This window comes from Olea europaea, chromosome 18 (genome assembly GCF_002742605.1).
Source record: "Olea europaea var. sylvestris chromosome 18, O_europaea_v1, whole genome shotgun sequence".
NCBI lineage: Eukaryota > Viridiplantae > Streptophyta > Magnoliopsida > Lamiales > Oleaceae > Olea > Olea europaea.
The window spans coordinates 23277384-23303626 of NC_036254.1; the positions used below are offsets into that span (position 1 = coordinate 23277384).

The 26243-nt window shown below is 37.9% G+C and overlaps 2 protein-coding genes across 2 annotated transcripts; one reads left to right on the forward strand and one right to left on the reverse strand.

Annotated features, from left to right (window-relative positions):
* Positions 1-1138: 1138 nt before the first annotated feature.
* Positions 1139-8294, reverse strand: LOC111367829 (ABC transporter G family member 29-like). The gene is made up of 22 exons (XM_022988891.1): positions 7808-8294; positions 7460-7669; positions 7172-7256; positions 6853-7012; positions 6604-6680; positions 6447-6500; positions 6222-6312; positions 5747-6048; positions 5042-5637; positions 4723-4883; positions 4495-4604; positions 4262-4415; positions 4017-4142; positions 3810-3928; positions 3396-3728; positions 3022-3312; positions 2843-2926; positions 2619-2752; positions 2308-2535; positions 1932-2103; positions 1587-1841; positions 1139-1422 (listed from the first exon to the last, which is right to left on the reverse strand). Exons 1-22 carry the CDS (start codon positions 8080-8082, stop codon positions 1150-1152), a joined length of 4290 nt encoding a protein of 1429 aa, XP_022844659.1. The 5' UTR covers positions 8083-8294; the 3' UTR covers positions 1139-1149.
* Positions 8295-23785: 15491 nt separating this feature from the next.
* On the forward strand, positions 23786-25700 carry LOC111366879. Its single transcript, XM_022987564.1, has 4 exons — positions 23786-24359; positions 24488-24676; positions 24768-24842; positions 25000-25700. The coding sequence occupies exons 1-4, from the start codon at positions 23786-23788 to the stop codon at positions 25698-25700; spliced, it is 1539 nt and encodes a 512-aa protein (XP_022843332.1).
* The last annotated feature ends 543 nt before the right edge of the window (positions 25701-26243 follow it).

A 26243-nucleotide genomic window follows, 5' to 3' on the forward strand; every position in this document is an offset into this window, starting at 1 on the left:
AAAAAAAAAAATTCCAAAAAACTGTGGGGTCATTTGACCCCACATGACCCCATGTGGGTCCGCCCCTGACGACAACGCCCAATTAATACACAGGTCTCGCCCCCATATGAGGGGGCTATTGTACACTAAGCTGTACGTGTAGAAGGGCTATTTTCAAGTTAGGTCTCTGTCGCCGTCGGATCATAAACTTGATGGGTATGGATTTGACTATAATTTATAAATAGTAAAGATATATAATTCTTTGTAGATTCTTGAAATAATGTATTTATGAGATATGAAATAACAAGTTTATATAGCTAAGTTAAAGTTAATTAGAAATTAACTTCGTCTATAGATCGTTGAAATTATAATGTGATAGAAATAATGATCGATGAGTAACTAAAAGAGCTTGTTTCGGTTTGGCGGAGTTTTTAAAGGGTCAAAAAGTTGCTCCTGAGATTTTTAAAAAAAAAAATGTCGCTTTTGAATATGATTAAATTATTTTTTAAAGCTTGGCTGAGCTAGTTTCCTCAATAAGCACTTCATAAGAAGTAAATGCAAAAATCCTCCTAAATGAGTTGGGTCCTACAAAACGTACAATTAAAATTAATATTTGACTTTATCTATTAAATTATAAGAATATTATAATGTTTCCCAAACATGTCAGTATAAAATGATTGTATAATTAACTCTAAAATATATAGAAAATAATTAAATTTATGTTATTGTTATTTTTTTCGCTATTTCTTCGACTGGTTGAGAACACAACACGAGAGACTACATCAGGAAAGTAATAATCGTTTTTGTAGTCCCATCACTTGTTGATAATGACACTTTTGTATGTCGAGTCGAGCAATAAAAATTGAATCCTTAAGACATTGTCTGAAATAGACCCACAACATAGTTAGAAGTCGCATCTCAAATATACACATGTTTGGGTAATTTTCGACCTCGTGTTGTAATCAAGTGGTCCAGAGAACACATGATAGATAATTTTTCCGCATCACAATTCGTAAATATCTAAAAAGGACTGTAATCTAAAATTTTGGAAGAATGGGCTGGGTCAAGTCGGACAATATTGGGTGGTCATATAAAGTGAACTTAAAGCCCAATCTCTTTAATCTTTCAGCAATGTTTGATAAAGAAATGTATATAAAATCTCTCTCAAAACTACCTGTTTTGGAAATTGAGCATCTTAATGCAAAAAGCATACAAGAAGGCAAACAAGACTGTGAAACCAACCAAAGCTCCAGCCACTGGCCCCATGAAATCCGGGTCATACCCGAAATAATGTTCAACATACCATTTGATGCTTGGATCCAGGGAAATTCCAGGGACTTTAATACTTTCCTCCAAATCACCATACTGGGACACTATCAGTCCATACACTGTCCATGCCACAGGGCAAATCCAATAGTACCATATCCACCACTTTGGTATTCTCTGCATAAAATAAATAACAAATTTATCAGACACTGTCGCGCAAATTTCATTAAAGGGGTATCATCGTTGGCCCACTTATGAAAATTGTACACCTATTAGGAAATGAGGCGGTTTAACTCGTTAGTACGTGCAATCAAGAAAATGTAATAGATAAATTCACTCACCAGTCGAGGAATGAAGAAGCCAGAGAAAAGGGTGAAGAGGCCATAAAAGGCTGATGCCAAAATGGCTGCAACTTCATGATTTGGAGTGATGGAAACCATCATCATCCCATAGTATGTGAAGTATAAAAATGAGAAAAATGTAATATAGAAGAACCATAAAAATTTCGCCACTGTCCACTGGAAGCTCACCATTGCATAAACTACAAGTGAATAATATGTAGTTTGCAAAAATACATATGGGATTTCAACCACAACCTGCATTCAGATTAATTTACTTTTAATTAGATCAGTAAAAGTGGTGCAAATCAGTGGAAAAGTTATTATCTGATTTTCTTCAGTCCTGACCTGTGCCATGGCATATGGTAATGCAGAATACATTCCAGCAGCCCTTTCTCTGTAGAAGACTGTCCTTTCGACATCAATTACCGGTAGCACAGACGAGCTGTTGTTAATTCCAATGAACAATACGGATACATACATGGCTCCGATGATTGTCAATAAGTCTCTAGAATTTTCCCTGCAAATATACAGGTACAGATTGAGCAGCTGAAAAATAATTCTGTCATTCACTGAATTCTCTTCTGACTTGTTTGGTAACGAGGATAAGATAATATTATTCAGAAGAAGAAGACAAGCTAACATCTTGTCTATTGTACTTGAGTTTAGTACTCCATACCACCGAACATGTCTTCCGAGAAAATATTATTGAAGCAAAACTGACCTTTTGTTGCCAATCTGCCAGAATATTGTGCCTAGAACGAGACCGGCAGCAAGAGTGAAAAAATAGCGAACAAGGTTATAATCGGGGCTTCTCCAGTAAGTCCACCATTGTTTCCAAAGGCAGGATTTAAACTGCTCCCATGTCGACTGAGAGTATTGAGTAGGGAAAAGCAGGTCTTCTGCTCCCTCGGGTGGTACACTTAACTCTCTTACTATAGCCTTGTTTTGTCTGTATCAAAATTCTTTAGTCAGTTTACCAGTATGAAGTGAAATTCAAATGTTTATATACTTTTTATAGTATTTGTCACTTACTGATACAATGATGATTCGCGGTAAATTTTAGCAAAATCAACTCCCAGTCGATTCTCCATTGCAGCCGAGCTTACTTCTAGCATCCATGCTGCTGGATTATAATTCTCTCTGATTCTCGTGATACCGGGAATAGCCTTAAATTTGGTCCAAAAAAATCAAGAATTTAAACTGGGATTGTCTAGTAATATTGATGAAGAGTGCTTCTGGAAAGTAATGATTAGTACCTCAAAGTAATCGATTACATCCTGAGAATTTGTTCCCAGTGATCCTGAGTAGATCATTTCTCCTCCTCTCTTCATCAGCAAAAGCTGGTTCAAAAAATATAGTTGTGTCAAAAGAACACTGATAGTTAGAAAGAGAAGGAGAAAGGGTTACGGGGATTTGATTTTTCTGTATTTGTTACCTCGTCAAAAGATTCAAAGATATCGATGCTAGGTTGATGAATCGTGCAAACAACAGTTCTGCCAGTGTTAACTGTGTTTCTCACTGTTCTCATCACAATTGCTGCAGCCCTCGCGTCAAGGCCTGAAGTTGGCTCATCCATAAATATGATCGAGGGATTAGCAACAAGTTCGACTGCTATTGTTAACCTCTTTCTCTGTTCCGTAGATAGGCCTGAAATCCCAGGAAGCCCAACTATTGCATTGTGAATGGTATCAAGTTCAACTAGTTCCATCACCTCTTTAACAAAGGTCTATTGAGGGAAAAAAATGCAATGAGGACTACATTGTGATAAAATTTATTATCGTATAAATTGAGAAAATTTCAATTTCATACCATCTTACTCTCGTCACTAACTTCTTTGGGGAGACGGAGAAAAGCAGAATAAACAATGGATTCTTTGACTGTCACCTGGGGAGAGTGGATATCATTTTGCTCACAATAACCCGAAATTCTTGCGAACGTTTCTTGTTTCTTGGGGAAACCAGAGATTCTGATATCACCTTCTATGTATCCCCCGGTTTTCCTCCCAGCAAGAACATCCATCAGCGTTGTCTTTCCGGCTCCACTAACTCCCATTAGCGCTGTCAAGATTCCTGGCCTAAACGTCCCGGTTATTTCTTGAAGCAATTGCAGCTTGTCTTTCTTCACACCTTTCTCCTTCATTTCCTGTTGAAACCCTGGTATATATTAGTATTATCTATAGCTTAAATAGTTGAATATCGATAAAGAAAAAGAAAAGATCATTACCGAGGGCATATCCACATAATAATTGACAGAATCAAAGGACATCGATAAAGGCCTAAAGGGTAGTATCATTCCTCTTTTGGGTGATATCCATTCTGCGGCTTGGTTAGTCGACAGTTCTCCTAAAAGATGGCCAATAATTTGTAAACATACATTTTTTGCTATGAAGTTTTAAATTGAATTGTTTTCTTCTTATGACTTATTTCTTACTTGAGTTATTTCCATTTCGAATTGCTGATAGTTCTGTAGTTGTCTTTGATTCACCATTTTCCCTTTCCCCTTCTTGATTGGATGTCACAGATTCCTCGGATATAATTGCTCGTGCCTTTCCCCGTGCTATATTTAGAAAAAAAGAATGTCATGCAATTAGTCTAAATGAAGCAACTAAATAATCCACGAGCTATTTCGAATTTATTGACAATCATACTTTGATCAGGATTAGTTAGTGTACTTACGATTTAGATACATGAGCGATATGGTGAACAAAAAATTGAAAACTATGATGTATCCTAGAAGCGCCAAAGCCCCTATTAAGTACCAGTGTCTCTCAGGGGACACACCGAAGTTCTTCAATACTTCCACTCCCATCTTGGTATCATTGTCTGGTGCCTGTAAAAAAATCGATATGTTTCCATCATAAACTTCCAAAAATTACATCTGATGCAGTACGAATTGTGTTGTACATTACCAGTCTGTGCATCCATCTAGAAGAAAACATCTCATTAACTGTCAAGGCCTTAAAACCGTAGGATAAAGGAGAGACCCAATGACCCCATTGCCACCATATCGGAATCTCACCTGTTGTCACAAACAAGTTTTCATTACAAATAACGACTATGAAAGGCTAAGAATACAGATATATGAAAATCGCGTGTTCCTGATTGGTACTTCACTAGTTCCAAGAACCGAAACTTACTTTGAGGAAGAATAAAACCACCTAGAAGCATAACAAGGAGCAAAGAGAGGGCTCCTCCTGTATGAGCAATGATCATAGTCCTGCATAATCCAGCAATAAGCCTAAATAATCCAGCAGCCATTTGCTGGATCAGGAATACTAGCAGCAGGTGCTTGAAGAACCTGAAATCGGAAACAATGAACGAAAGTTATAAATGTCACATGTGGGAAAAAAATAAAAAATAAAAACAACGAAATTCTTGCAAAACTCTGCATGTCTGGTATTTTGTACGAGACAAGAATTTCATTTTGATCTGCTTTCAAACATTCCACAAGTGTACCTACTAACTTCTGGTGCCAATCCAATAGTATAGTATGTAACAACTGTCCAGACTACTGATTCCACAACAGAAATTGGAATCCTTAGCAGAAAATTTGGAACAGTGAAAACCCATGCCGGATGGAACTGAAGATCTCTGTGCTTGTAAAACACAGGAAGCCGACCAATTGTAAGAGAAAGCTCCGCAATTCCATTGAACATGTTTATTATCATGGCAAATATGATTGAGCCTATATAGATTGACCCATTATCATATGTGACGCTAAGAGTTGTTCTCAAGAAAACCGTTGATGTTATTACAGCCACGATAAGGATCTGAACTGCCTTGAAAATGTAAACAAACGCATTTCTTTTGATCAAGAGCCATTCTTTATCAATTGAGGCTTTAAGGAGCTCCATCTTAGGAACTGTGTAAGTTTCAAACACAAGGGCATTCTTTGGGCTTCTAGCGCTTTCATATGGGACTGATAATTCATTCTCGAGCTGCTGGCCAACATGGAAGGCTTTGAACCGGCCTGCAAATTCTGTGACAGTTATGTACCGATAAGGCTTTCCCCTGTCCGCCCAGTATTGCTCTTGATCTTTCTTTGATGTAACCTGTGACAGTTGCAAAATACTAAGAAAGAAGAAGCTAAAATCTTAATTTTTATAGTGCATGACAAATAAGCAATTATGGAAATAAACTATTTACAGGGACCATACTTACCTCTTGCAAGAAATCAGCAATGCCCTTTCTTTCAGGACACACAAAACCATGGATCTCGAAGAACCCAAGTACATGTTCCCGTGGACCCTGGTACACAATCTGGCCCTCTGATAGGAGAATAATGTCATCAAAGAGATCGAATGTCTCAGGATCAGGCTGGAGAAGGGACATCAATATGGTTGCATCACTAAGATGAGCAATTTGCTGCATGCACTTCACTATCTGGTAAGTAGTAGAGCTGTCTAGACCAGTGGATATCTCATCCATAAATAGAGTCCGTGTTGGTCCAACGATCATCTCTCCTGCATCGGTATATTATCAAAATATTGGTGTCACAAAAAACAGAATGGCATTATGTTGACATTATTAAATTTCAACTTCTAGCAATGTGAAAATAGATTTACTATACTCAGAATGAATCTGCTTTTCTAAATTTTCTTTAGATCAAACATTCGTTATTGTTAAGATATTTAACCTGTGGTAACTCTTTTCTTCTGTCCACCAGAGATTCCTCGTCGCATTTGATCTCCCACTATAGTGTCCTCACAAATATCAAGCCCTAGAAGCTGTTTCATTCAACCATCAGATGAGAACTTCTTTATCTGAGTTTGCATAGCAAATAACTTATCAAAAGGAAATTCTTACTGTTCATGAATGTGCAATATAATTTACCAAACAAGCCAATCGAGAACGTTCTTACCCTGAGAATATAATCAGTTATAAGGTTGCTTTCCGCCCCTTCTACTGCTATAGCCTGCATTAATGACATTATAAATTATAGAAAGTTGAAGATCTTTATATAAGAAAGTAAAATTTACACCTGGTTGTTCTATGTAACAGTTTTATGAACTTCATACTTTCATGTAAAGATCCACTTCCTTCTCAGGAATTATTCCAGCATCTCTCTCCCTTTCTGCCACCTCCTTCATGAGTTCTGAAAATACAAATAGCATTAGTCCTGTATCAACGTTAAGTGCATGTTTGGTACACTAGATAGTATCACATAGGGCAATTGACAAGATAATGAGTTTAATGTCTTCCTTATGCTATCCAATACTGTTAACAAACATGCGGTGAAATAATACCAGTCTAGTCGAACTTTTTACCATAGCGGGATCCCACCCCTTGGAACCTTGCTGAAAAATCAAAAGTTTCTCTAACTGTCAATTCCCCTATATGAACATCATTTTGGCTAATATACGCTGATGTTTTCCGGGGAACAAATTCCTTTAGCCCATGACCGTTGTAACTGATATCTCCTTTCACCTGATCAGTGAGCATAATATATTACATTAACAAGAGAACAAAAAGACAAACTAATATTTTACTTGAGTTGGAATCCCTTTTGATTTACTGCTGAAGCAGGGCCAAGAATTGGAATATCTGCATAAAAAATGTTTAAGAAAAGTGAAGAAAAAAAGGAACCCTTAAACTCGAGTCAAGTTTTCCTGCCAATGCCAAGAGAAGGGTTGTCTTCCCACAAGATGGAGGTCCTAATAAAAGGGTCATCCTGTATCAAATTGTAGAAACTGTTAAAACCTTTCAAGAGACAGAGAACTTCTCATGTAAATTTTGTATCGAAAGTCGCATTTAAATTACTAATAAAAATAATTAATCTCCATAAAAGTCCTATAAATAGCTTGAAACTGATGAATAACATTAGTATTTACAAGATCATGGTTATAAATTTAAAGACAGAATGAGTGGTCATACCTTGATGGCTTTACAATGCCAGAAATATCCCTGAGAATTGGATGTCTAGTTTTCTCGGTCAATCTAATTCCAAGAAAGCCAAGCATGGATTCTACTATGTCCCTTGAAGTGTTCAAGAGTGTAGGAAGAGCCCTCGTTCCAACATGGCATTCTGCTTCAATCCTTAAATTCTCAAATCTAACCTCAACGGTTGGAAGTTGAATGCCAACCCTGTAATGCAAAGAACATAGTAATTAATATGAAACAATCATAGTCATCTTGATTTCCCTGAGGAGCCAACACGAAACACGAAGAGGGGAAACTGAGATTTAGCGTAAGTAACACGAATCGAGTATAATAAAAACATACATATCCATTCGATCTCTTATCTTCTTCAAGAATTTTTCATTATCTTCCTCGGGAACCTTAAAATTTCTTGCCACGAATTCTTTCCGCATGTTTTCGTCAAGCTTGCTAACATCTACCAGTTTCTCGTGCAATATTTGTGTTTCATTATTCTCACCCTCTACCATGAATTGCAAAATACTGGTTCTCATTCTAGAATAGGTTGGCAGTCTTTCAATGGCGGCCCATGTCAATGCCGCCTCCTCTTCTTCCCTTGATCCTGATGAACGTGAACCCATTGAAAAAAGACCCTAGTGAGAGATCGAGAAAAATTACATATAATTATTATTATAAATATAATGCAGATTTTTGCAATCTGAGAAGGGTTTTGTAGGACTGGGATTCTGATTGTCCGTTGATTCGTTAAGATACAATTACATGCAGAAAATTCTATTTTGATTAGAATAAGAACACCTAAGCTAACGAAAATAGTCCTGGAGTGATTCAAATTCTATCATCAGAAGACAGTTTCAACAAACAGGCGAGCTGTGCGGGACATGTAAAGATGGTGAATTTCGTTAAGTATCCTATTTGGAACATAATACTGCTTAATAAATAGTACTGATAATGACTACCAATATTGCACCATTTCAAAACCCTTTCATACTCGTAAATTTCAATTTTCTGAAACCTTAACTTCTCTCAAAAACCTGAATGGAAGTTGGAAATCCACTTTTGTTTCTTCATCTTCGATTTTTTGACCATATAAATTTGTACGATTTTGCTAATTGTACATCGAGATGTATTTAATGGTGTACACCCCACTCATATTGGTGAGGAATCCACTCGAATAAAATATCATTTCTTTCACATGGATCTCACACCTATATGAGTGGGGTGTACACCATTCGGTACACCCCATTATATACCACTAGACAAATTCAAATTCGTATTGCCACATTATTTATACAATAAAGCTATTTGTACATCCGGGGTGTCAACCCCGGATGACACTCCCCTCACAAGAGAGGGGGTCCACACGTAATAAAATAATTGTAGACCCCCCTATTGTGAGGAGAGTGTCATCCGGAATGTCATCCCTGAATGTACAAATAACAAAGTCCTTATTTATAATATGTTGGAGACGCTGCGTAATTTTATTTAAAATTAAATGTTGTTGAAATAAGTACAACGAAATTTTTCGATAGTAATTTTAAGTGCAAATAAGCTATGAGCCATACAAATAACAAAATGTATGAATAATGATTATTAAGTTCTGAGTCCTACAAAATGCATTGACAAAAATAGATTGAATCATTTTTAAATTAAAATTTAAACTTTACCAAATATGCCCGTGCCCAAGTAAGCAATTGGAAGTCCAAATATAAGCCTTGATTTGGGAAGAATTTATTAACTTGTGTTGCGATAAACTAGATGGTGAACATAACAAGCATAAAGTCGATATAATCACATGATACGATCTTGTATTGTGGAAAACTAAATGGTGAACATATCAAGTATTATGTGGGTATAATCACATGATATGGAGAAGACACTTCACATTAGAGAAAAAAAAAAAAAAAAAAGGAAAAAAGAAAATAATGTGGATTTTCAATCAAATACACATAATCAAAATTCTCAAACTCTAATTTAATAAATATTGTTATATGTATTATTAACACATTATATATATGATTTATTTCCTTTTTTATTAATATTAATATTATTATTTAAGCCCATGTTTATCTCCCTTTAAAACAAAACTCCTTAATTCTCATTCTCATTTTCAACAACACATTTGCAAAATAAAATATTTTATATATAATTCCAAAAAAAATTCATATTTTTTAACCACATTTGTTAAAAAATTATTATTCAAAACTTTGTTTTTCAAAATAATGACTATCAAATAGGGACTAAATTTAAAAAATATTTTAACAACTTTAGAGCCTTTTATAAATGTGGAGCCATAGCCGATTGCCTCATTAGTGTAGAAGTTTATCCCCGGCTTTTGCCTAAATGATTGATGTCATTACGAAACCAAATACTTGTTGCTAAATCCACACCTTGTCGTTCTTATTAAGCCGTGTGTGGGATTCAACAAAATTTTATTATACCTCACACTTTTTTTTTAATCACATATTATTCAATAAAATAATATTATATATAAATCAAATTTTTTTCTTTTTAACCATACATTATCCAAAAAAATTACTATTCCAAAATACATTTTTCTTGAGATTAGTTGGTCACGTTGGAAGTACATTTTTTAAGGTCAACAAAAACCTTGACATAAAATTTTGGATGACAAATTCCCAATCAACTTTTTTTTTTTTTAATGACGAGGGAACCTACAGTCGCTATCCTTTAGGTGCATACTGAGTAAACCCTCGAATTGACGCAATAGCTTGCAAACCACATCAGCCAGGTAAACCGCACTAGGCAAGCTCGATACGATAGACTCAACCGTGAAAGTGTTGGTAGGGAGAATCGAACTCGTGACCAAAGGCCTTCGTGCTCACCTACTCCATCAACTTGGCCATCCCATGAGGGGCAAATTCCCAATCAACTTTACACGATAGGTAAGTTGAATCTATGAGTCAACCAAATCAATTAGTCTAGTCAACCATCGGAGAGTGAGTGAGTTAGACAACCAAATGGTTTAGTCCCAGGATGTTGGGCAGGACTATTCTTGGGGGGACATGGCCTTGGACGTCCAGGGCCTGTTCATTTAGCAAAAGCCTGTTGGGCAATGTTGTAGACAAATTCAAATACACTCCCTTTGTATTTTGTTTAGTTTAGGATACTATTTTAACGAAAATATAATTTTTTGCGATTTTAAAAAGCTGGTCGACACAATTTGATGCCAAAATAGAAATGTTGCAACCTAATTGGGGAGGGGACATGGGTGCCATAGTTTTAAAGGATTGGGTGCACAAGTGCAATAAATATTAGGTTGGCATATGGATCTCATACTTAGGAAAGTTAGGGAACCCTAATGGAATTTACCTAAAATGTTATAAGTAGTGCTTATGTTTTTGTATTGGTCTTTTTTCCAATGGTTTGTCCAAAAAAATCTTGTGACTGTATGCTACCTTTGTTGAATTACATGGAAAATTTTGTTTCGAGGTTGTGTCTCATTCAGCATCAACATTATATGGTTCAAAATGCTTTGTTCCATTATGCGCTCTTTGGCAATGCTTGCGATCCCAATGAATTCTACCTTTACTCTTTAGTGATGTTGGTTTACGAGTCTTTGGTGTACTTACCTCAAAGAGCCACGACCATAGAGTGCAATATAAGGTTGGAGATATACATATCACACTTACGAAAGTTTTGGGACCCCTATTGGAATTTACCCAAAATGTTATGAGTAGTGTGTATTAATAAGTATGTTTTTGCACACTTATTTAGATCACAAGCATGACTTAATAACGAGCAAAATGATTGAATTGTGACTTAATATCATTACAATTGTGAATTGTAAGGAGCACCGATGAACATAGTGAAATTTAGGAAAAAAGATGCGAAAAATGACCAAAATGACAAAAAGTGGAGGTTTAGGGACCAAGGTGCAATTATCCAAAAGTTGTCCCGATGAACAAATCGAGAAATTGATTTAGCCAAATGTCAATTGATGATATCTTGGGATGATAGAATGGAAAGAACGAAGAAAAGATGTCAAAAAATGAAAGATTCAAGTAAAGGGATTGTTGTCGATTTTATCCCGCAAGTGAACGGATCGTAACAAGTAGTAAAGTGGACCTTTTGAGTTCGGATTATCGTTCCCACGAGGACTGTACTTTTAATGCCCAATTTATTATTTCTAACTTCTATTTGACGAAAATAAACAAAAACAAAGATTAAATGTGATTTTTATTCTAAATACTTAAAAATGCGATTGGATGCAACGAAAAGTAATTGAGAATTCAAACAATAAATGGACGTTGGGGGCGGAACAATTTCACCTATTGGTCACCTTTACTTCATAAATCAAGATTCATAAAACTTAAGGTAGTGTTCGGTCGAATTCTTCTATTGTATTCAACTTACCCCTCTCGAGTTCTCATTGAACCTATTTAATTAGTTTAATTCCATATCTCTATGAAAATTAAATTTAATTAAACGAAACATTGGTTCTAAGAATTCACACACGACCACAGTAATCAATATATGTATCTCTACACGTTGTATCAATTTACCGGATTTTAACATGTGGTCTAAACAAATAATCCTTATCTCTACGCAATCATTGTTCACAAATCATCTAATTAGTGATCAAGTAATTAAATGTATTAAGAACAACATTAAAATCAACACATAAAATATAAAAGCACTAGAATCTCAATTGCTTGAGATAAAGGATTCCAAAAGATTACATTGTTCGCCCTAAAATCAAATTTAACTACTCATAATAATGGAAGAAAAATAGAAAATTGTCTTAGAATACATCACCGGATTTGTAATAAAAATGTAGAAGAAAAAGTAGAATTCTTGCACCAAGATTTCCTTCCCCTTCCAATGAATGCTTCTAATCTTCAATTGCTTGGTGTTAATCTTCTTGAATTTCTCTTTTCAATCTTCCTTCTTGTTGTCTTCTCTCCAATATGTCAAGAACGCGTGGCTTGATTCCATAGATTTTTAGTGTGCAACTCCCCTCTAATTTAGGTCTTCAATTCTGTGTTTATAATGTCTTGGAGTTTAGGGAAAGATTTTTTGAGATGAGTTGGGCCGAAAAAGAATGGTAAAAACCTAAAAAAATTACTCTCACACGGCAACTCCTGAGCCCTACGATTTGGATGCCTAGGTGCTGACTTTCTGTCAAAATTTCAGCATCATGGCGCCTGGGCGCTGAGGACTACTTCGGTTGCACTGAACAGCTTTCAATATTTTTGTCATAACTTTGTCGTTCGATATCTGATTGAAGTGATTCAAGATGCGTTGGAAAGATAATTTAAAGGAATACAATTTTACTTGAGGAATAATTCTCCAATTCGATCGTTTTCTGTGTCAAAATGAGTCTAAATGTGAGACCAAAACTCCGACGCAAAACTTTTTGGTTGGAAAATGATTTATGATCATATTTTGACTAAATTTGATCCCTTTGACACCTTCCTTTATCCAATTGGCTTCTAGAACTCTTGGATCTTCATTTCAAGTTTCGACACGACTTTTGATTAATTGCATTTTAATCCTCGAACTTTGGATCTCTTACATTTTGGTCATTTCATCCATTTCGCTAGCTTTTGCCTATTTCCTTCCTTTGACTTCTTTTAGCTCTAGTTTTCTCCATTTCCATCAATCTACAAAACAACACCAAAATCACTTGTTAGCACTTCTAAAATACTCTCCAAGATAACAAAATCATGAAATTAATGGTATAATATAATGAGTGTAAATCACTCATCATGGACCAAAGTAGAGAAAATGGAAGTGAGAATCTACCATGCGGCTGCATGGTAGATCTCCCTTGCGGTCGCACACATGAGGACAGGAAATTTTTTACGCAACATGCAGATCATAACTGTGCGGTTGCATGATAGTTTTTCAAAGCAAAAATTTTACTTTCCTTGTACAATTGAAACTCTTTTGGTAACAAAATTTTCACGCGATATAAATACCAAAAGACGTCCAGAACGAAAGGAACGCCGTTTTTACAAGTTTTTGAGAGATTTTGAAGGAGAAACAAAGAGAGATTCAAGAGGAAAATATCGCACCAAGTGAAGATTCGATTAAAACTTGATTCGGGTGATGACGTTTCTTCAACCATTTTTTATATTTTCTTCTTTTTAGCATGTTAGGCTAGATTTTTCATTGTTAGGAGATCGATGAACCTTATAATACTACGTTTGATTTTTAATTTGGATATTTGACGTATTTAAACGCATGTTCCGAAATTGAATGATTTATTACGTTTTTATTTTCATATTGTTATTGTGCACGTATTTATATGATTTTGGTGGCCTATTTTATACATCCGAAAGAAGGAAAATAGGTTCAACATAGTATAAATCATCATAGGGTCCGATAGGGGATAGAAATATACCTCTATGCCTTGTGTGAATTGTTGGATATTTTTGAAAATCATAATGCATTCCGGTATGTTAGTATTCGTCATAGAAATATAGTCGAATCACATATTGGGGTAGGTTTGGTATTACTCGAGAGAGATTGATAAATTAAAACAGGAATATTAATTCATCTTTTGTGGGATTGTGTGTCAAATTTGCAAGGTTGAAAATTGAACGGGTATTGCTTGGGGATTCGTGATCCTAGTGCGTTAGTAACTTCATTAATTCCATAAATTCTAGTAGATTGTGTCCAAGTCATTTTGCATTTAATATATTTCTTTCATTCATAATTGCATCATAGTTTACATCTTCTTTAACTAAATCACAATACATCAATTTTACTTTCATGTTTCGGTTAAGGTCATAATAGATTGATTTGAACTAATTCAATTCTTGTGGGATCGATACTTGGACTCATAGTCCATTATACTACTTGTTAACGAACCGTACACTTGCGGTGGGTTTTAAATCGAAACAAATAATTTCGTGAACAAGTTTTTGGCGCCGTTGCCGGGGATTGAAATTTAGTTTTAATTTTATCTATTGTGACACTAATTCGAACTTATCTAGATTAGTAGTAATTAGCTTATTAGGTTTAGTTTATTATTTACTTTAATTTAATTTTGTGTTAATTTTGCTATCTCAGAGCTTGTATGCAAGGAGCACATGATCGAGACTTGGTTCCCGTAGATCTAGAGATCGAATGCACATTTCGTCACAGGCAAAGAGAGGCAAGAGTGGCGCAACAGATGGCTAACAAACAAAATCGACCGGTAATTCAACTCAACGAAGGCGCGAGGGTTGAAGATGATGGGAATACGGTACTTGGGGACTTCATGGCACCGTTGGTGGTCCAAAGTCAATCTAGCATTGTGTATCCTCCATTTGGGCAACCGAACTTCCAGCTGAAAACAAATGTGATTCAACTATTTCAAAATGGGCATCAATACCACGGAATGGCTAGTGAGAACCCACATACACACATATCCCGATTTCTAGACATGTGCCAACACTTTAGGTACTAGGATATCTTAGATGATGCTATAAGACTGCGATTGTTTCCACACACTTTGCGGGATAAAGCACTTGAATGGCTGGATTCACTTCCCGTCGCAAACATCACCACTTGGAACGAGCTAGTACACAAATTCTGTACCAAGTTCTTCTCGTCAGCTAAGGTAGCAAAAATACGGCATGACATCTCTATATTCAACCAAGGTGAATCCAAATCATTTGAAGAGGCATGGAATCGTTTCAAAAATATTTTAAGAAAATGTCCTCAGCATAGCTTTGATAAGAAGACACAAATCCGATTTTTCTACACTGGATTACTTCCATCCTTCAAGAGCATGGTAGATTCATCATCCAACGGGTCTATCTCCACAAGAATAATTGACGGAGCCTGGGAACTGTTTGAGAGAATGACTACAACTTCAGTCACATGATATACAGATCGAGTGGTTCAGAAGAAAACGCCGGGGGTTTATGAAATAGATACTTACTCTGCATTATTCGCGAAGATAGGCTCCTTGTTCCATAAGGTGGAGAGCATTTCGCAGACCGCCACTGCAAAACAAGTCAAGAAGTCAAGTTGTGAAGAATGTGGAGCAAACCACAATACTGTCAACTGTCCAATTCTCACACAAGGGATTGAGCATGCAGACTTTGTGCAATGGGGTCAACGCCAACAGAACAACCAACATTCGGAAACCTTCAATCAAGGTTGGAGAAAACACCCAAACTTCTCGTAGAGTAATCAGAATCAAAACAGACCACAAGGTCAATTTCAACAGCAAGATAAAAAGCCACCATTGGAAGAGATGTTTGAGAAGTTCATGGCAATGACCAATCAGTATATGGAAGCCAACAACCAGTTTATGCGAAAGACAGATGCAACTCTTCAAGACTAAAGTACAACAATCAAAAATTTGGAGACACAAATGGATGGCAATCATCATGACAGGTAGAGCACCAGGAAACCTACCCAGTAACACTGAAATCAATCCTAAGGAACACGCAAAGGCTATAACCAGAAGTGGAGTACAACTACTGGAGATACATGTAAAAAGACCGGTAGCTAGCAAGGAATCAGCACCAAACTCAGATGACGAGATTGTGGAACAGACTGAACAAACAATAGGGGATATTGCCAAGAAGAGTTCCAATACATCACGAGGTACAGCTACCAGTTCAATCAATCCTCATGAGCCACCTATTCCATTCCCGCAGAGGTTGAAAAAGCACAAATTGGATCAGCAATATAGTAATTTCTTGAAGTCTTCAAGAAATTACACATCAACATCTCATTTGCTGAGGCACTTGTTAAGATGCCGAGTTATGCAAAATTCCTAAACGATATCCTCTCTAACAAGCGAAAGATAGAAGAAAATGAAACAGTGATGCTAACCGAGGAATGCAGTGCCAGAATCCAGGAAAAGTTGCCTCCAAAGCTAAAGGATCCAGGGAGTTTTACTATACCTTACACTATTGGAAATTGTCATTTTGATACAGCTTTGTGCAATTTAGGTGCAAGTATTAATTTGATGCCTCTCTCTATTTTTAGAAAACTCGGTTTGGGAGAAGCTAAAGCCACAATCGTCACCTTACAGTTAGCAGATCGATCTCTTACACATCCAAGAGGGATCATTGAAGACGTGTTGGTAAAAGTAGAAAAGTTCATATATTCAACCGATTTTCTCATCCTAGACATGGAGAAAGATAAGGATGTTCCACTCATATTGGGGCGACCCTTCTTAGCTACTGGAAGAGCTATTGTCGATGTTTAGAAATGGCAGCTTATATTGAGGCTTGGCGAAGAGCAAATCTCTTTCAATGTGTTCATGGCAATGAAATTTCCTACTGAGTCAGACAGTTGTTTCCAGATCAATGTAATTGACAGAATAATTCAAGATACATTTCGGCTACATCATCCTTCCGATATATACGAGGCATGCATTGCACATTCTCAATCCACTCACACTGATTCAAGCGAGATTGAAACATGTGCACGATTTTTGAAAACTAATCCACCATACATGCACAAGCATCACTTTGAAAAATTGAGAATTAGGACCACAAAGTCAGTGTTATCTATTCAGCAACCTCCCAAGTTGGAACTCAAACAATTGCCACCACACCTTCGATATGCTTTCCTGGGGAAATCTTCTACACTTTCGGTTATTATTTTAAATACTGTCAGTGAAGTGGAAGAAGAGAAACTACTTCGGGTGCTAAGGGAGAATAAAACAAGCATTTGATGGTCAATTGCAGATATCAAGGGGATCAACCTGTCGCTATGCATGCATAAAATACTCATGGTGGAAAAATTCAAGTCAAGCATTGATGGTCAGCGAAGATTGAATCCACACATGAAGGAAGTGGTTAGGGCTGAGGTATTGAAGTTGCTGGACGCAGGCATTATCTACCCAATATCAGATAGTGCATGGATCAGTGCAGTATAGGTTGTTCCCAAGAAAGGGGGTATCACAGTGGTGGAAAATGAGAAAAATGAGTTGATTCCTACAAGAACAGTGACTGGATGGAGAGTTTGCATCGATTACCGCAAACTAAACGCTGCTACTCAAAAGGATCACTTTCCACTACCATTCATTGATCAAATGTTGGAGAGACTAGCAGGGCACTCGCATTACTGTTTTCTGGATGGGTACTCTGGGTATAATCAGATTCCAGTAGCGCCTGACGATCAGGAGAAGACAACTTTCACATGCCCTTAAGGTACCTTTGCATACCGTAGGATGCCTTTTGGTTTATGCAACGCTCCTGCTACTTTTCAGCGCTGTATGATGGCTATCTTTTGAATATGATTGAGAGATTCATCGAGATATTCATGGACGACTTCTCAGTGTTTGGATCTTCGTTTGATGAGTGCTTGTAGCATCTGAGTCTTGTGTTACAGCGGTGTACAGAGACCAACTTGGTATTGAATTGAGAGAAATGTCACTTTATGGTACATGAGGGCATCGTTTTAGGACACAAAATCTCAGCAAAGGGTGTTGAGGTAGATAAAGCAAAAATTTAGGTGATCGAGAAATTACCGCCACCAACATCAGTGAAAGGTGTTCGTAGCTTCCTCGGGCATGCCGGGTTCTACAAAAGGTTCATCAAGGATTTCTCAAAAATTACTAAACCACTGTGCTATTTGTTGATGAAGGAATCCACATTTGAGTTTACAGATGAGTGTTTGCTGGCTTTTAACACCTTGAAAGAGAAGTTGATTTCAGCACCCGTGATCATCTCACCGGATTGGAATCTGCCATTTGAATTAATGTGTGACGCTAGTGATTTTGCTGTTGGGGCCGTATTGGGACAACGAAAAAATAAGATATTTCACGTGATCTACTACGCAAGTAAGACCTTGAACGACGCTCAACTAAATTATGCCACTACAGAGAAAGAGCTCATTGCCGTAGTCTACGCCTTTGACAAATTTCGATCATATCTTATGGGGTCCAAGGTCATGTTTACATAGATCACGCTGCTATAAAGTACTTAATGGAAAAGAATGATGCCAAACCACATCTCATTCGTTGGATACTTCAAGAGTTTGATTTGGAAATTAGGGATAAGAAAGGTAATGAAAATTTAGTAGCAGACCACTTGTCTCGACTCGAGACCACAGAGTAGCCAGAGATCGTTGAAATCAATGAAGTCTTCCCAGATGAGCAGATTTTCAGTGTGGGGAAGGCACCCTAGTATGCTGACATAGTTAACTACTTAGTCAAGTCTATCATTCCGTTAGATTACTCAAGTCACCAGAAAAAGAAATTTTTCGCTGAGTTGAAGTATTATTTTTGGGAGGATCCCATTCTATACAAGTGAGGAGCTGATCAAATCATTCGTCGTTGCATACCTGAGGAAGAAGTGCCCTTAATACTAGAATGTTGTCATTCGTCTACATATGCAGGACATTTTGGTGCTTCAAAAACAGCGGTGAAGATCCTTAAATTAGGTTTTTACTGGCCTACATTGTTTAAGGATATATTTGAATTCGTGAAAAGGTGTGACCGATTTCACCGCACCGGTAATATATCCAGGGAAAACGAAATGCCTTTGAACAGTATCATAGAGGTGGAACTATTTGACGTCTGGGGGATCGACTTCATGGGGTCATTTCCCCCATCATTCTCTAATCAGTATATATTGGTGGCTATGGATTATGCATTGAAGTGGGTAGAAGCCGTTGCATTGCCTACCAACGATGGGAAGGTGGTGATTGATTTTCTAAAGAAAAATATTTTCACCCGCTTTGGAACTCCGAGAGTTATAATCAGTGACGGGGGTAAACATTTCTGCAATCGGCAGTTTGAACAGCTGTTGACTAAATATGATGTTAAACATCGTGTAGCCACTGCATATCATCCCCAAACCAGCGGACAGGTCAAAGTGTCCAATAGGCAATTGAAGCGAATACTCGAAGTCACGGTAAGCTCGTCACGAAAAGATTGGTCTAAGAAACTGGACGACGCCTTGTGGGCCTATAGGACTGCATTCAAGACCCCTATAGAAATGTCACCATATCGACTGGTTTTCAGGAAGGCATGCCACTTACCTCTTAAGATAGAACACCATGCTTACTGGGTAATGAAGAAATTGAATTTGGACTTGAAGGCTGCGGGCGAAGAATGTCTACTACAACTTAATGAGCTGGATGAGCTCAGAAGGGAGGTCTACGAGAATTCAAGACTCCACAAAGAACGCACCAAGAAGTGGCATGATATGCATATTCAGAGGTGTGAATTTAAGGTGGGGTAAAAAGTGCTACTCTATAACTCTAGGCTTAAACTGTTCCCAAGAAAGCTTCGATCGAGATGGTCTGGTCCATATACTATTACACAGGTATTTCCACATGGGGCAGTTGAGATCACTCACGACAGCAAGGGGACATTCAAGGTTAATGGACAGTGTTTGAAGCACTATTGGGGCAACAATTTTTCAAATGAAAAGTCTACCGTTCATCTTGGACCACCAGAATGACGTAACACAGTAAAGTCGAGCTATCGATTATAACCTAGAGCTGGGTGGGAGGCAACCCATTGCATCCTTCTATTTATCTTACTTTTCACAGTATTTTAAGAATCATTTAATTTTCGCATTTGCATTTTTCTCGGTCATCATTCATCTATGCATGTTATAGGATCAAATTATCGTCCACATAATCTTCTAGGCATTACACACATGTTCGGTGAGTTTGAAATGATTTTGGGTGATTGGAAGTATAATTCACGCTATTTAAGACAAAAGAACGTTTCTTTTTTTAAGGAAAAAAATTAGATCATGCGGTCGCACAGTGCGACCGCACAATCATCATCCGGAATTCAAGTGGCCAAGGCCACTTGAACCATGCATGGCAGAATCTGGTGTGGGATTTTAACCCACGCCCGGTTCCTCCTTCACACTACCAAAATTTTTTTACTCTCCTCTCGAACACAAGGCAAAATTGACAACAAATTCACTACACACAAAAGACACCCATTTGCAATCCCCCAATCTTCACGCCGTGCATCAATCACCACACTTACAAAACAAGGTAATTTCTTCCCTCCCTCTCGTTTTTTTTTTCATTTGGGTAATCTATGGTTTCCTATTTCATTTTGATGGACTTGTGGGAGAATGGGCAATAGGTAATCAATGGTTTGTGTGTATGAATTTGGGTTGTGTTATGGATTGGTGGCACATTCAAACTTTAGTATTTTCTATGGTTCACACGGAATGCATTCTACATATTTGATGAATTGCCGACATGAAGTTTGTCATGCATATTGCAAATTCCCGCATTTGACACTCTGACTATATGAATTAACCTACACATTATGATCCAATGCTATCGAAATTGAGCTCGATACACACACTCACCAACCACACACATGTAGGCACACATGTTAGGTTCACGTCACTTCACCGCACCCACTTCGTCCCTTGCATTAAGTACCCGTAAGACATCGAATGAGCATGAAATTTGAATATGTGCCACCCCTCACTACGTCCTTTCATATGCCCGAAGGTTGTTTGGGAAAAATCTCGATGATGTTCAAGGGTGAAAGTGCGCACTTAATCATGAGTCACTCGACACATTTTTGGTGTTTTAAGCTCCGTTTGTATGTATATTGTTATTTTGCTTCCCGTATACATTCTCAAGCATGTTTTCTTGAAGTTTGCATATACCACATTCACAAACACGTGAAAGGCCATCAAATCCATATCGCAACACGTAGGCACATGGCTTGGTCACGGCATGTCACGGCACCCTACGTCCCCTACTTTACACCATTACTTGACATATCAAACGAAGTCCAATTGAATTGAAATTTGAGTATGTGTTAGACCTCATTGAATACTTTCATATGCCCGGAGATTGCCTGGGATAATTTCGATACTTTTCTATGATGTCCAAGGCCAAACATGCGCACTTGGTTATGGGTCCATTTTTTTTCATATGTGCATGTTTAGACTAATTCTCTTCATTTTTCATATGAGCACACCAATGAGTTATTTATGCCTGTTGAAGAAAGTTTGGGGGATTTGTGACATTCTTGCCTTACTAATCTCATTCCCTCTCTCGTTTTTCAAGAAGAAGTTTAATGACTCATATGTTTACAAACCTTGCAGGATGCCTCCTAAGAGAACTCTGCACGGGAAGGAAAAAGCAAGCTCCTCCACCGGTACAGCCCGTACTAGAGAGCTTGCGGGAAAAGTTCGGCAATTCTTAAATGCGAAAACCGCGATGCGGTATGAGAATATCATACGCCATTGGACTTTACACGCTGAAAGACCCGTTAAGCTTGATGACTTCCCAAATTTTGAGTTGGTCAACTTAGTTCAGATCTGTGGTTGGCACAAGTTGGTGGAGCGACCATATCCAATCTATGAGACTCTATGCCGAGAGTACTTCGCCAACTTCAACAGTGAAATGGACACGTCGGGTTCAGAGCATTTCCATTAGACTTGGGTGCGGGGGAAGTGGATTATGTTCTCTCTCGAGATCATTCATGATTACTACCAACTTACAGTGGAAAATGTGATCCCTATCCTAGTTGATTTTAACTGGAATGAAGTGGCCGAGTTTTTGATGGGGCGAAAAAATGCATGGCCCCTTGCAACTACCGAGTGGCATCAAATCGAGCTTACCCCATCCATAGCCATTCTATGGCTCTTCATGTGCCATAATATCAAGCCTATATCAGATAGGACTACATTCTCTGATCAGACAATAGGGCTTATCTACCACTTGGTTCGGGGTAACAAGATAGATCTCGCCAACCTTATTTACAACCAACTACACACATTGGGAACTTGGAGAGATCGTCGTTCCACTCTGATATTCCCTAGCCTCATTAGTGGTATATGTAGGGCTGCGGGTGTTACACTCCTATCTGAGGAGGTTCCTGAAAAATCCAGCCCAAAGATCAAACGCACTACATTTGATGCTCAAGAAAGGGCTCGAGTTAAACATAGGAAAGAGCAAGAAAATGAGCGCCATAGACGGCAGGCAGATCACAACCCAGCCCCTGCAGATCGAGAATACCCACAGGCTCCAGGACCACAGGCTGACGTGGATACTCAGTTGCTGAGACGGATATTCTTCACCACCACGGGAATCAGCCGAGACTTCCATAGCTTCCTTCAGGATTTCGGCGCCATGCAGATTGAGTCACAGGGTTTACAAAGAGACAATCACCTTGCACTAAATTACATCAGAGATGCCAGGGACGACTGTCAATTAGATAGAAAGAGTAATTGACGGCCAGCAAGTAATTAACATCAGAATTAGAGATGCTTTATATAGCTTTGTATATTAGTTGTAATTGGTAGAAAATTGCTCAGTTTCCATTCATGTACAGTGATAGCTAACATTCAGCCATGTAATTTTCCTTATTATTCCTATATATACAAAGGAACCCTCACAATGAGGATTATCGAGTCAAAAAAGAGAAATTGAATACCTTGACATGGTATCAGAGCTAAGGTCGGAAGTGTAGGTTAATTTCCAATCACCATCTTCTACGGTGACGGGAAACTTGTTTGAGATCCTCACAATCCGGTCACAAGTTGTTCCTGAATTTCTGGGCCTAAGGATTCCTAGTCGGGACTCCCTGTAACGACCGACCCTTGCTTGGCTCATCTCTGGTTGGTCAAACCTGCCGGCCTCTTCAGTGGAGATAGGTACGTGACTTTTGGCTTTCGCATCTGTCGACGGGTCCGGTGGAGGAAAAACCGTCGATCGCGTGATTAGAGGTTTGACATTAACCCCTGTGTGTTAGACTAATTAATCCATTATTTAATTGGGGTCTTAGAGTTTACTTGGGCTTGGTTTATGATTTTGGAGGGCTTAATCAATTTTGGTTCTTCAGAATTTTATATTTGGGGTTTCTGCTGGACTTTGGTTTTGCTGAATTTATATTGGGTCCTTTTTTTGCTAGTATAATTAACTACGTACATCATGTCGACCAACATGTCTGAAACTTTCAGTGTGCGATTCACGGGTAAAAATTATTCTACATGAGAATTTCAATTTTGATTATTCATTATGGGAAAAGAATTATGGGGTCACATTGATGGAAGTGACCTAGCTCCTACTGAGAATATTCAATTGGGCCAATGGAAAGTGAAAGATGCTAGGGTTATGACATGGATTTTAGGATCTGTTGATCTTATGATTGTCCTAAATCTAAGATCTTATAAGAATGCTAAAGAAATGTGGAAGTATTTAAAAAAAGGTCTACAATCAGGCCAATCTCAACATCCAGGATTACTTCTCTGGGTTTCAAAACTGAAGGGGGTGAATTTGCTGATATTATCTATGCTAAAGTACCAGTTGAATCTCTTACTGTCGTTCAAACTGTACACGAGCAAAGCAAGCGAGACCAGTTTCTAATGAAGTTACGTCCAGAATGAGGCAATTCGCTCAAAACTAATGAATCGTGATCCGTCCCTTTATTCGGATGTCTGTTTTGGGAAGTTACTTCGTGAAGAGCAGCGTCTTACAACACAGGCCACTCTTCAACATCAACTTATGACCTCAGATGCTGTCGCTTATGTAGCTCATGGGAAAAACAAATGGAGGGACATGAGAAAGATTCAATGCTTTAGTTGTAAGGACTATGGGCATATTGCTACTCACTGTACCAAAAAGTACTGCAATTATTGCAAGAAGTCGGGACACATTATCAAAGATTGTCCTACTCGACCTCAAAATCGTCAGGCTAATGCATATCAGGCTACTACCGGGCCATCGACTTCTAAGACATCATCTACTACTACCCAATCTGCTCTTACTCCTGAAATGGTGCAACAAATGATTGCGTCAGCTTTTGCTGCTTTGGGACTTCAAGGTAAACATAATACTTCATCTCAATCTCGGCTAGTTGATTCCAGTACCTCAAATCAGATGACCAGTCCCTCTGATGGTCTTCATGATATTCGCCCATATCAAGGCTCATCTCATATTCAAATAGCTAATGGGAGCCATTTAGCTATTAATGCTGTTGGTAACATTAATTCTGCTTTTCGATATATTTTTATATCTCCTAGTTTATCTACAAATCTGATTTCAGTTGGTCAATTAGTTGATAACAATTTTGATGTCCATTTTTCTCGTGATGGTGTTCTTGTGCAGGATCAGGTGTCGGGAAAGATACTAGCGGGGGGCCTAAAATTGGACGATTGTTTCCATTACATTTTTCTATTCCTAGTTGCTTATCTTTAGCTTGTATAACTGTTAACAATAAAAGTGAAGTTTGGCACAAACGTTTGGGACATCCAAACTCCACTATCCTGTCTTATTTGTTAAACTCTGGTTTGTTGGGTAATAAAAATAATTCTTCTCATAATTTGTGCTTTGATTGTTCTACATGCAAATTGGGAAAGAGTAAGACTCTTCCTTTTCCTTCTCACAGTAGTCATGCCAAAAAGAGCTTTGATATTGTGCATAGTGATGTTTCGGGCGTTTCAGCTATCACCTCTCTTGCCCAGTATAAATTTTTGTGACTTTTATTGATGATTATAGCCGATACACACGGATCTATTTTCTCCGTTTTAAATCTGAAGTACTTTCAGTTTTTCATACCTTTATGACATATGTTGAGACCCAATTCTCCACCAGTATTAAAATTTTATGATCTGATTCAGGTGGAGAATATATGTCCCATGAGTTTCATGATTTCTTAAAACAAAAAGGTATTTTGTCTCAACGATCATGCCCTTATACCCCTCAACAAAATGGGGTGGTAGAACGAAAAAATCGTCATGTACTGGATGTTGTTCGTACATTATTACTTGATTCCCATGTTCCTTCAACATTCTGGGTTGAAGCAGTGTCCACTGCAGTTTATTTAATCAATAGATTGCCTTCCCAAATTTTACGCTTTGACTCTCCATATTATCGCCTTCATAATCAACATCCTACTTATCATGACTTGCATACTTTTGGGTGCATTTGTTTTGTTCATTTATCTTCTCATGAACGACACAAGCTTTCTGCACAATCTGTTAAGTGTGCTTTTATGGGCTACAGCGTTTCGCACAAAGGTTATGTTTGCTATTATCCATGTTCTAATAGATTTCGCATATTTCGTAATGTTGTTTTCTTTGAGCAACAATCTTTCTTTCATACTCATGCTCAACATTTACCTGAAATTAGTATTCTCCCATGCTTTGACGATTTGACTTCTCATCCTGAACGATTCAAGCCCGGACTCGTGTATGAGAGACGTCAACCAAATAGGCCTCTTCCTGAAGTTGACCTCACATCTGATCTTGTCCAGCCCCTCTCTTCTGAGCCTGAGTTGGCATCAGATACTGATGTACCTCCTGATCCGGGTCATCGATGATCTACCCGTATTTCTCGCCCGCCTGATAGATATGTTTCTTTTCATTCATTTGCCACTACATTGACATCTATTCCTCCTAGTTATTCAGAAGTAGCTAAACATAAATGCTGGCGGAAGGCTATGGATGAAGAACTTCGAGCACTTCAGGATAATCATACTTGGGATGTTGTTCCTTATCCATCCAATGTCAAGGCTATTGGTTGTAAGTGGGTATATTCTATTAAGCTTCATTCTGATGGAACTCTGGATCGTTATAAAGCTCACCTAGTTGCTCTCGAAAATAAGCAGGAATATGGGGTAGATTATGATGAGACATTCGCTCTAGTGGCAAAGATGACTACAGTGCACACTGTTCTTTCTATTGCAGCCTCTCAGGGGTGGTCTCTTCACCAAATGGATGTCAAAAATGCTTTTCTTCATGGTGATCTCAAGAAAGATATTTACATAACACCTCCTCCGGGTCTTTTTTCCTCTTCTTCAAAAATATGTAAGCTGAAGAAGTCTTTTTATGGGCTGAAACAAGCTCCTCGAGCATGGTTTGAG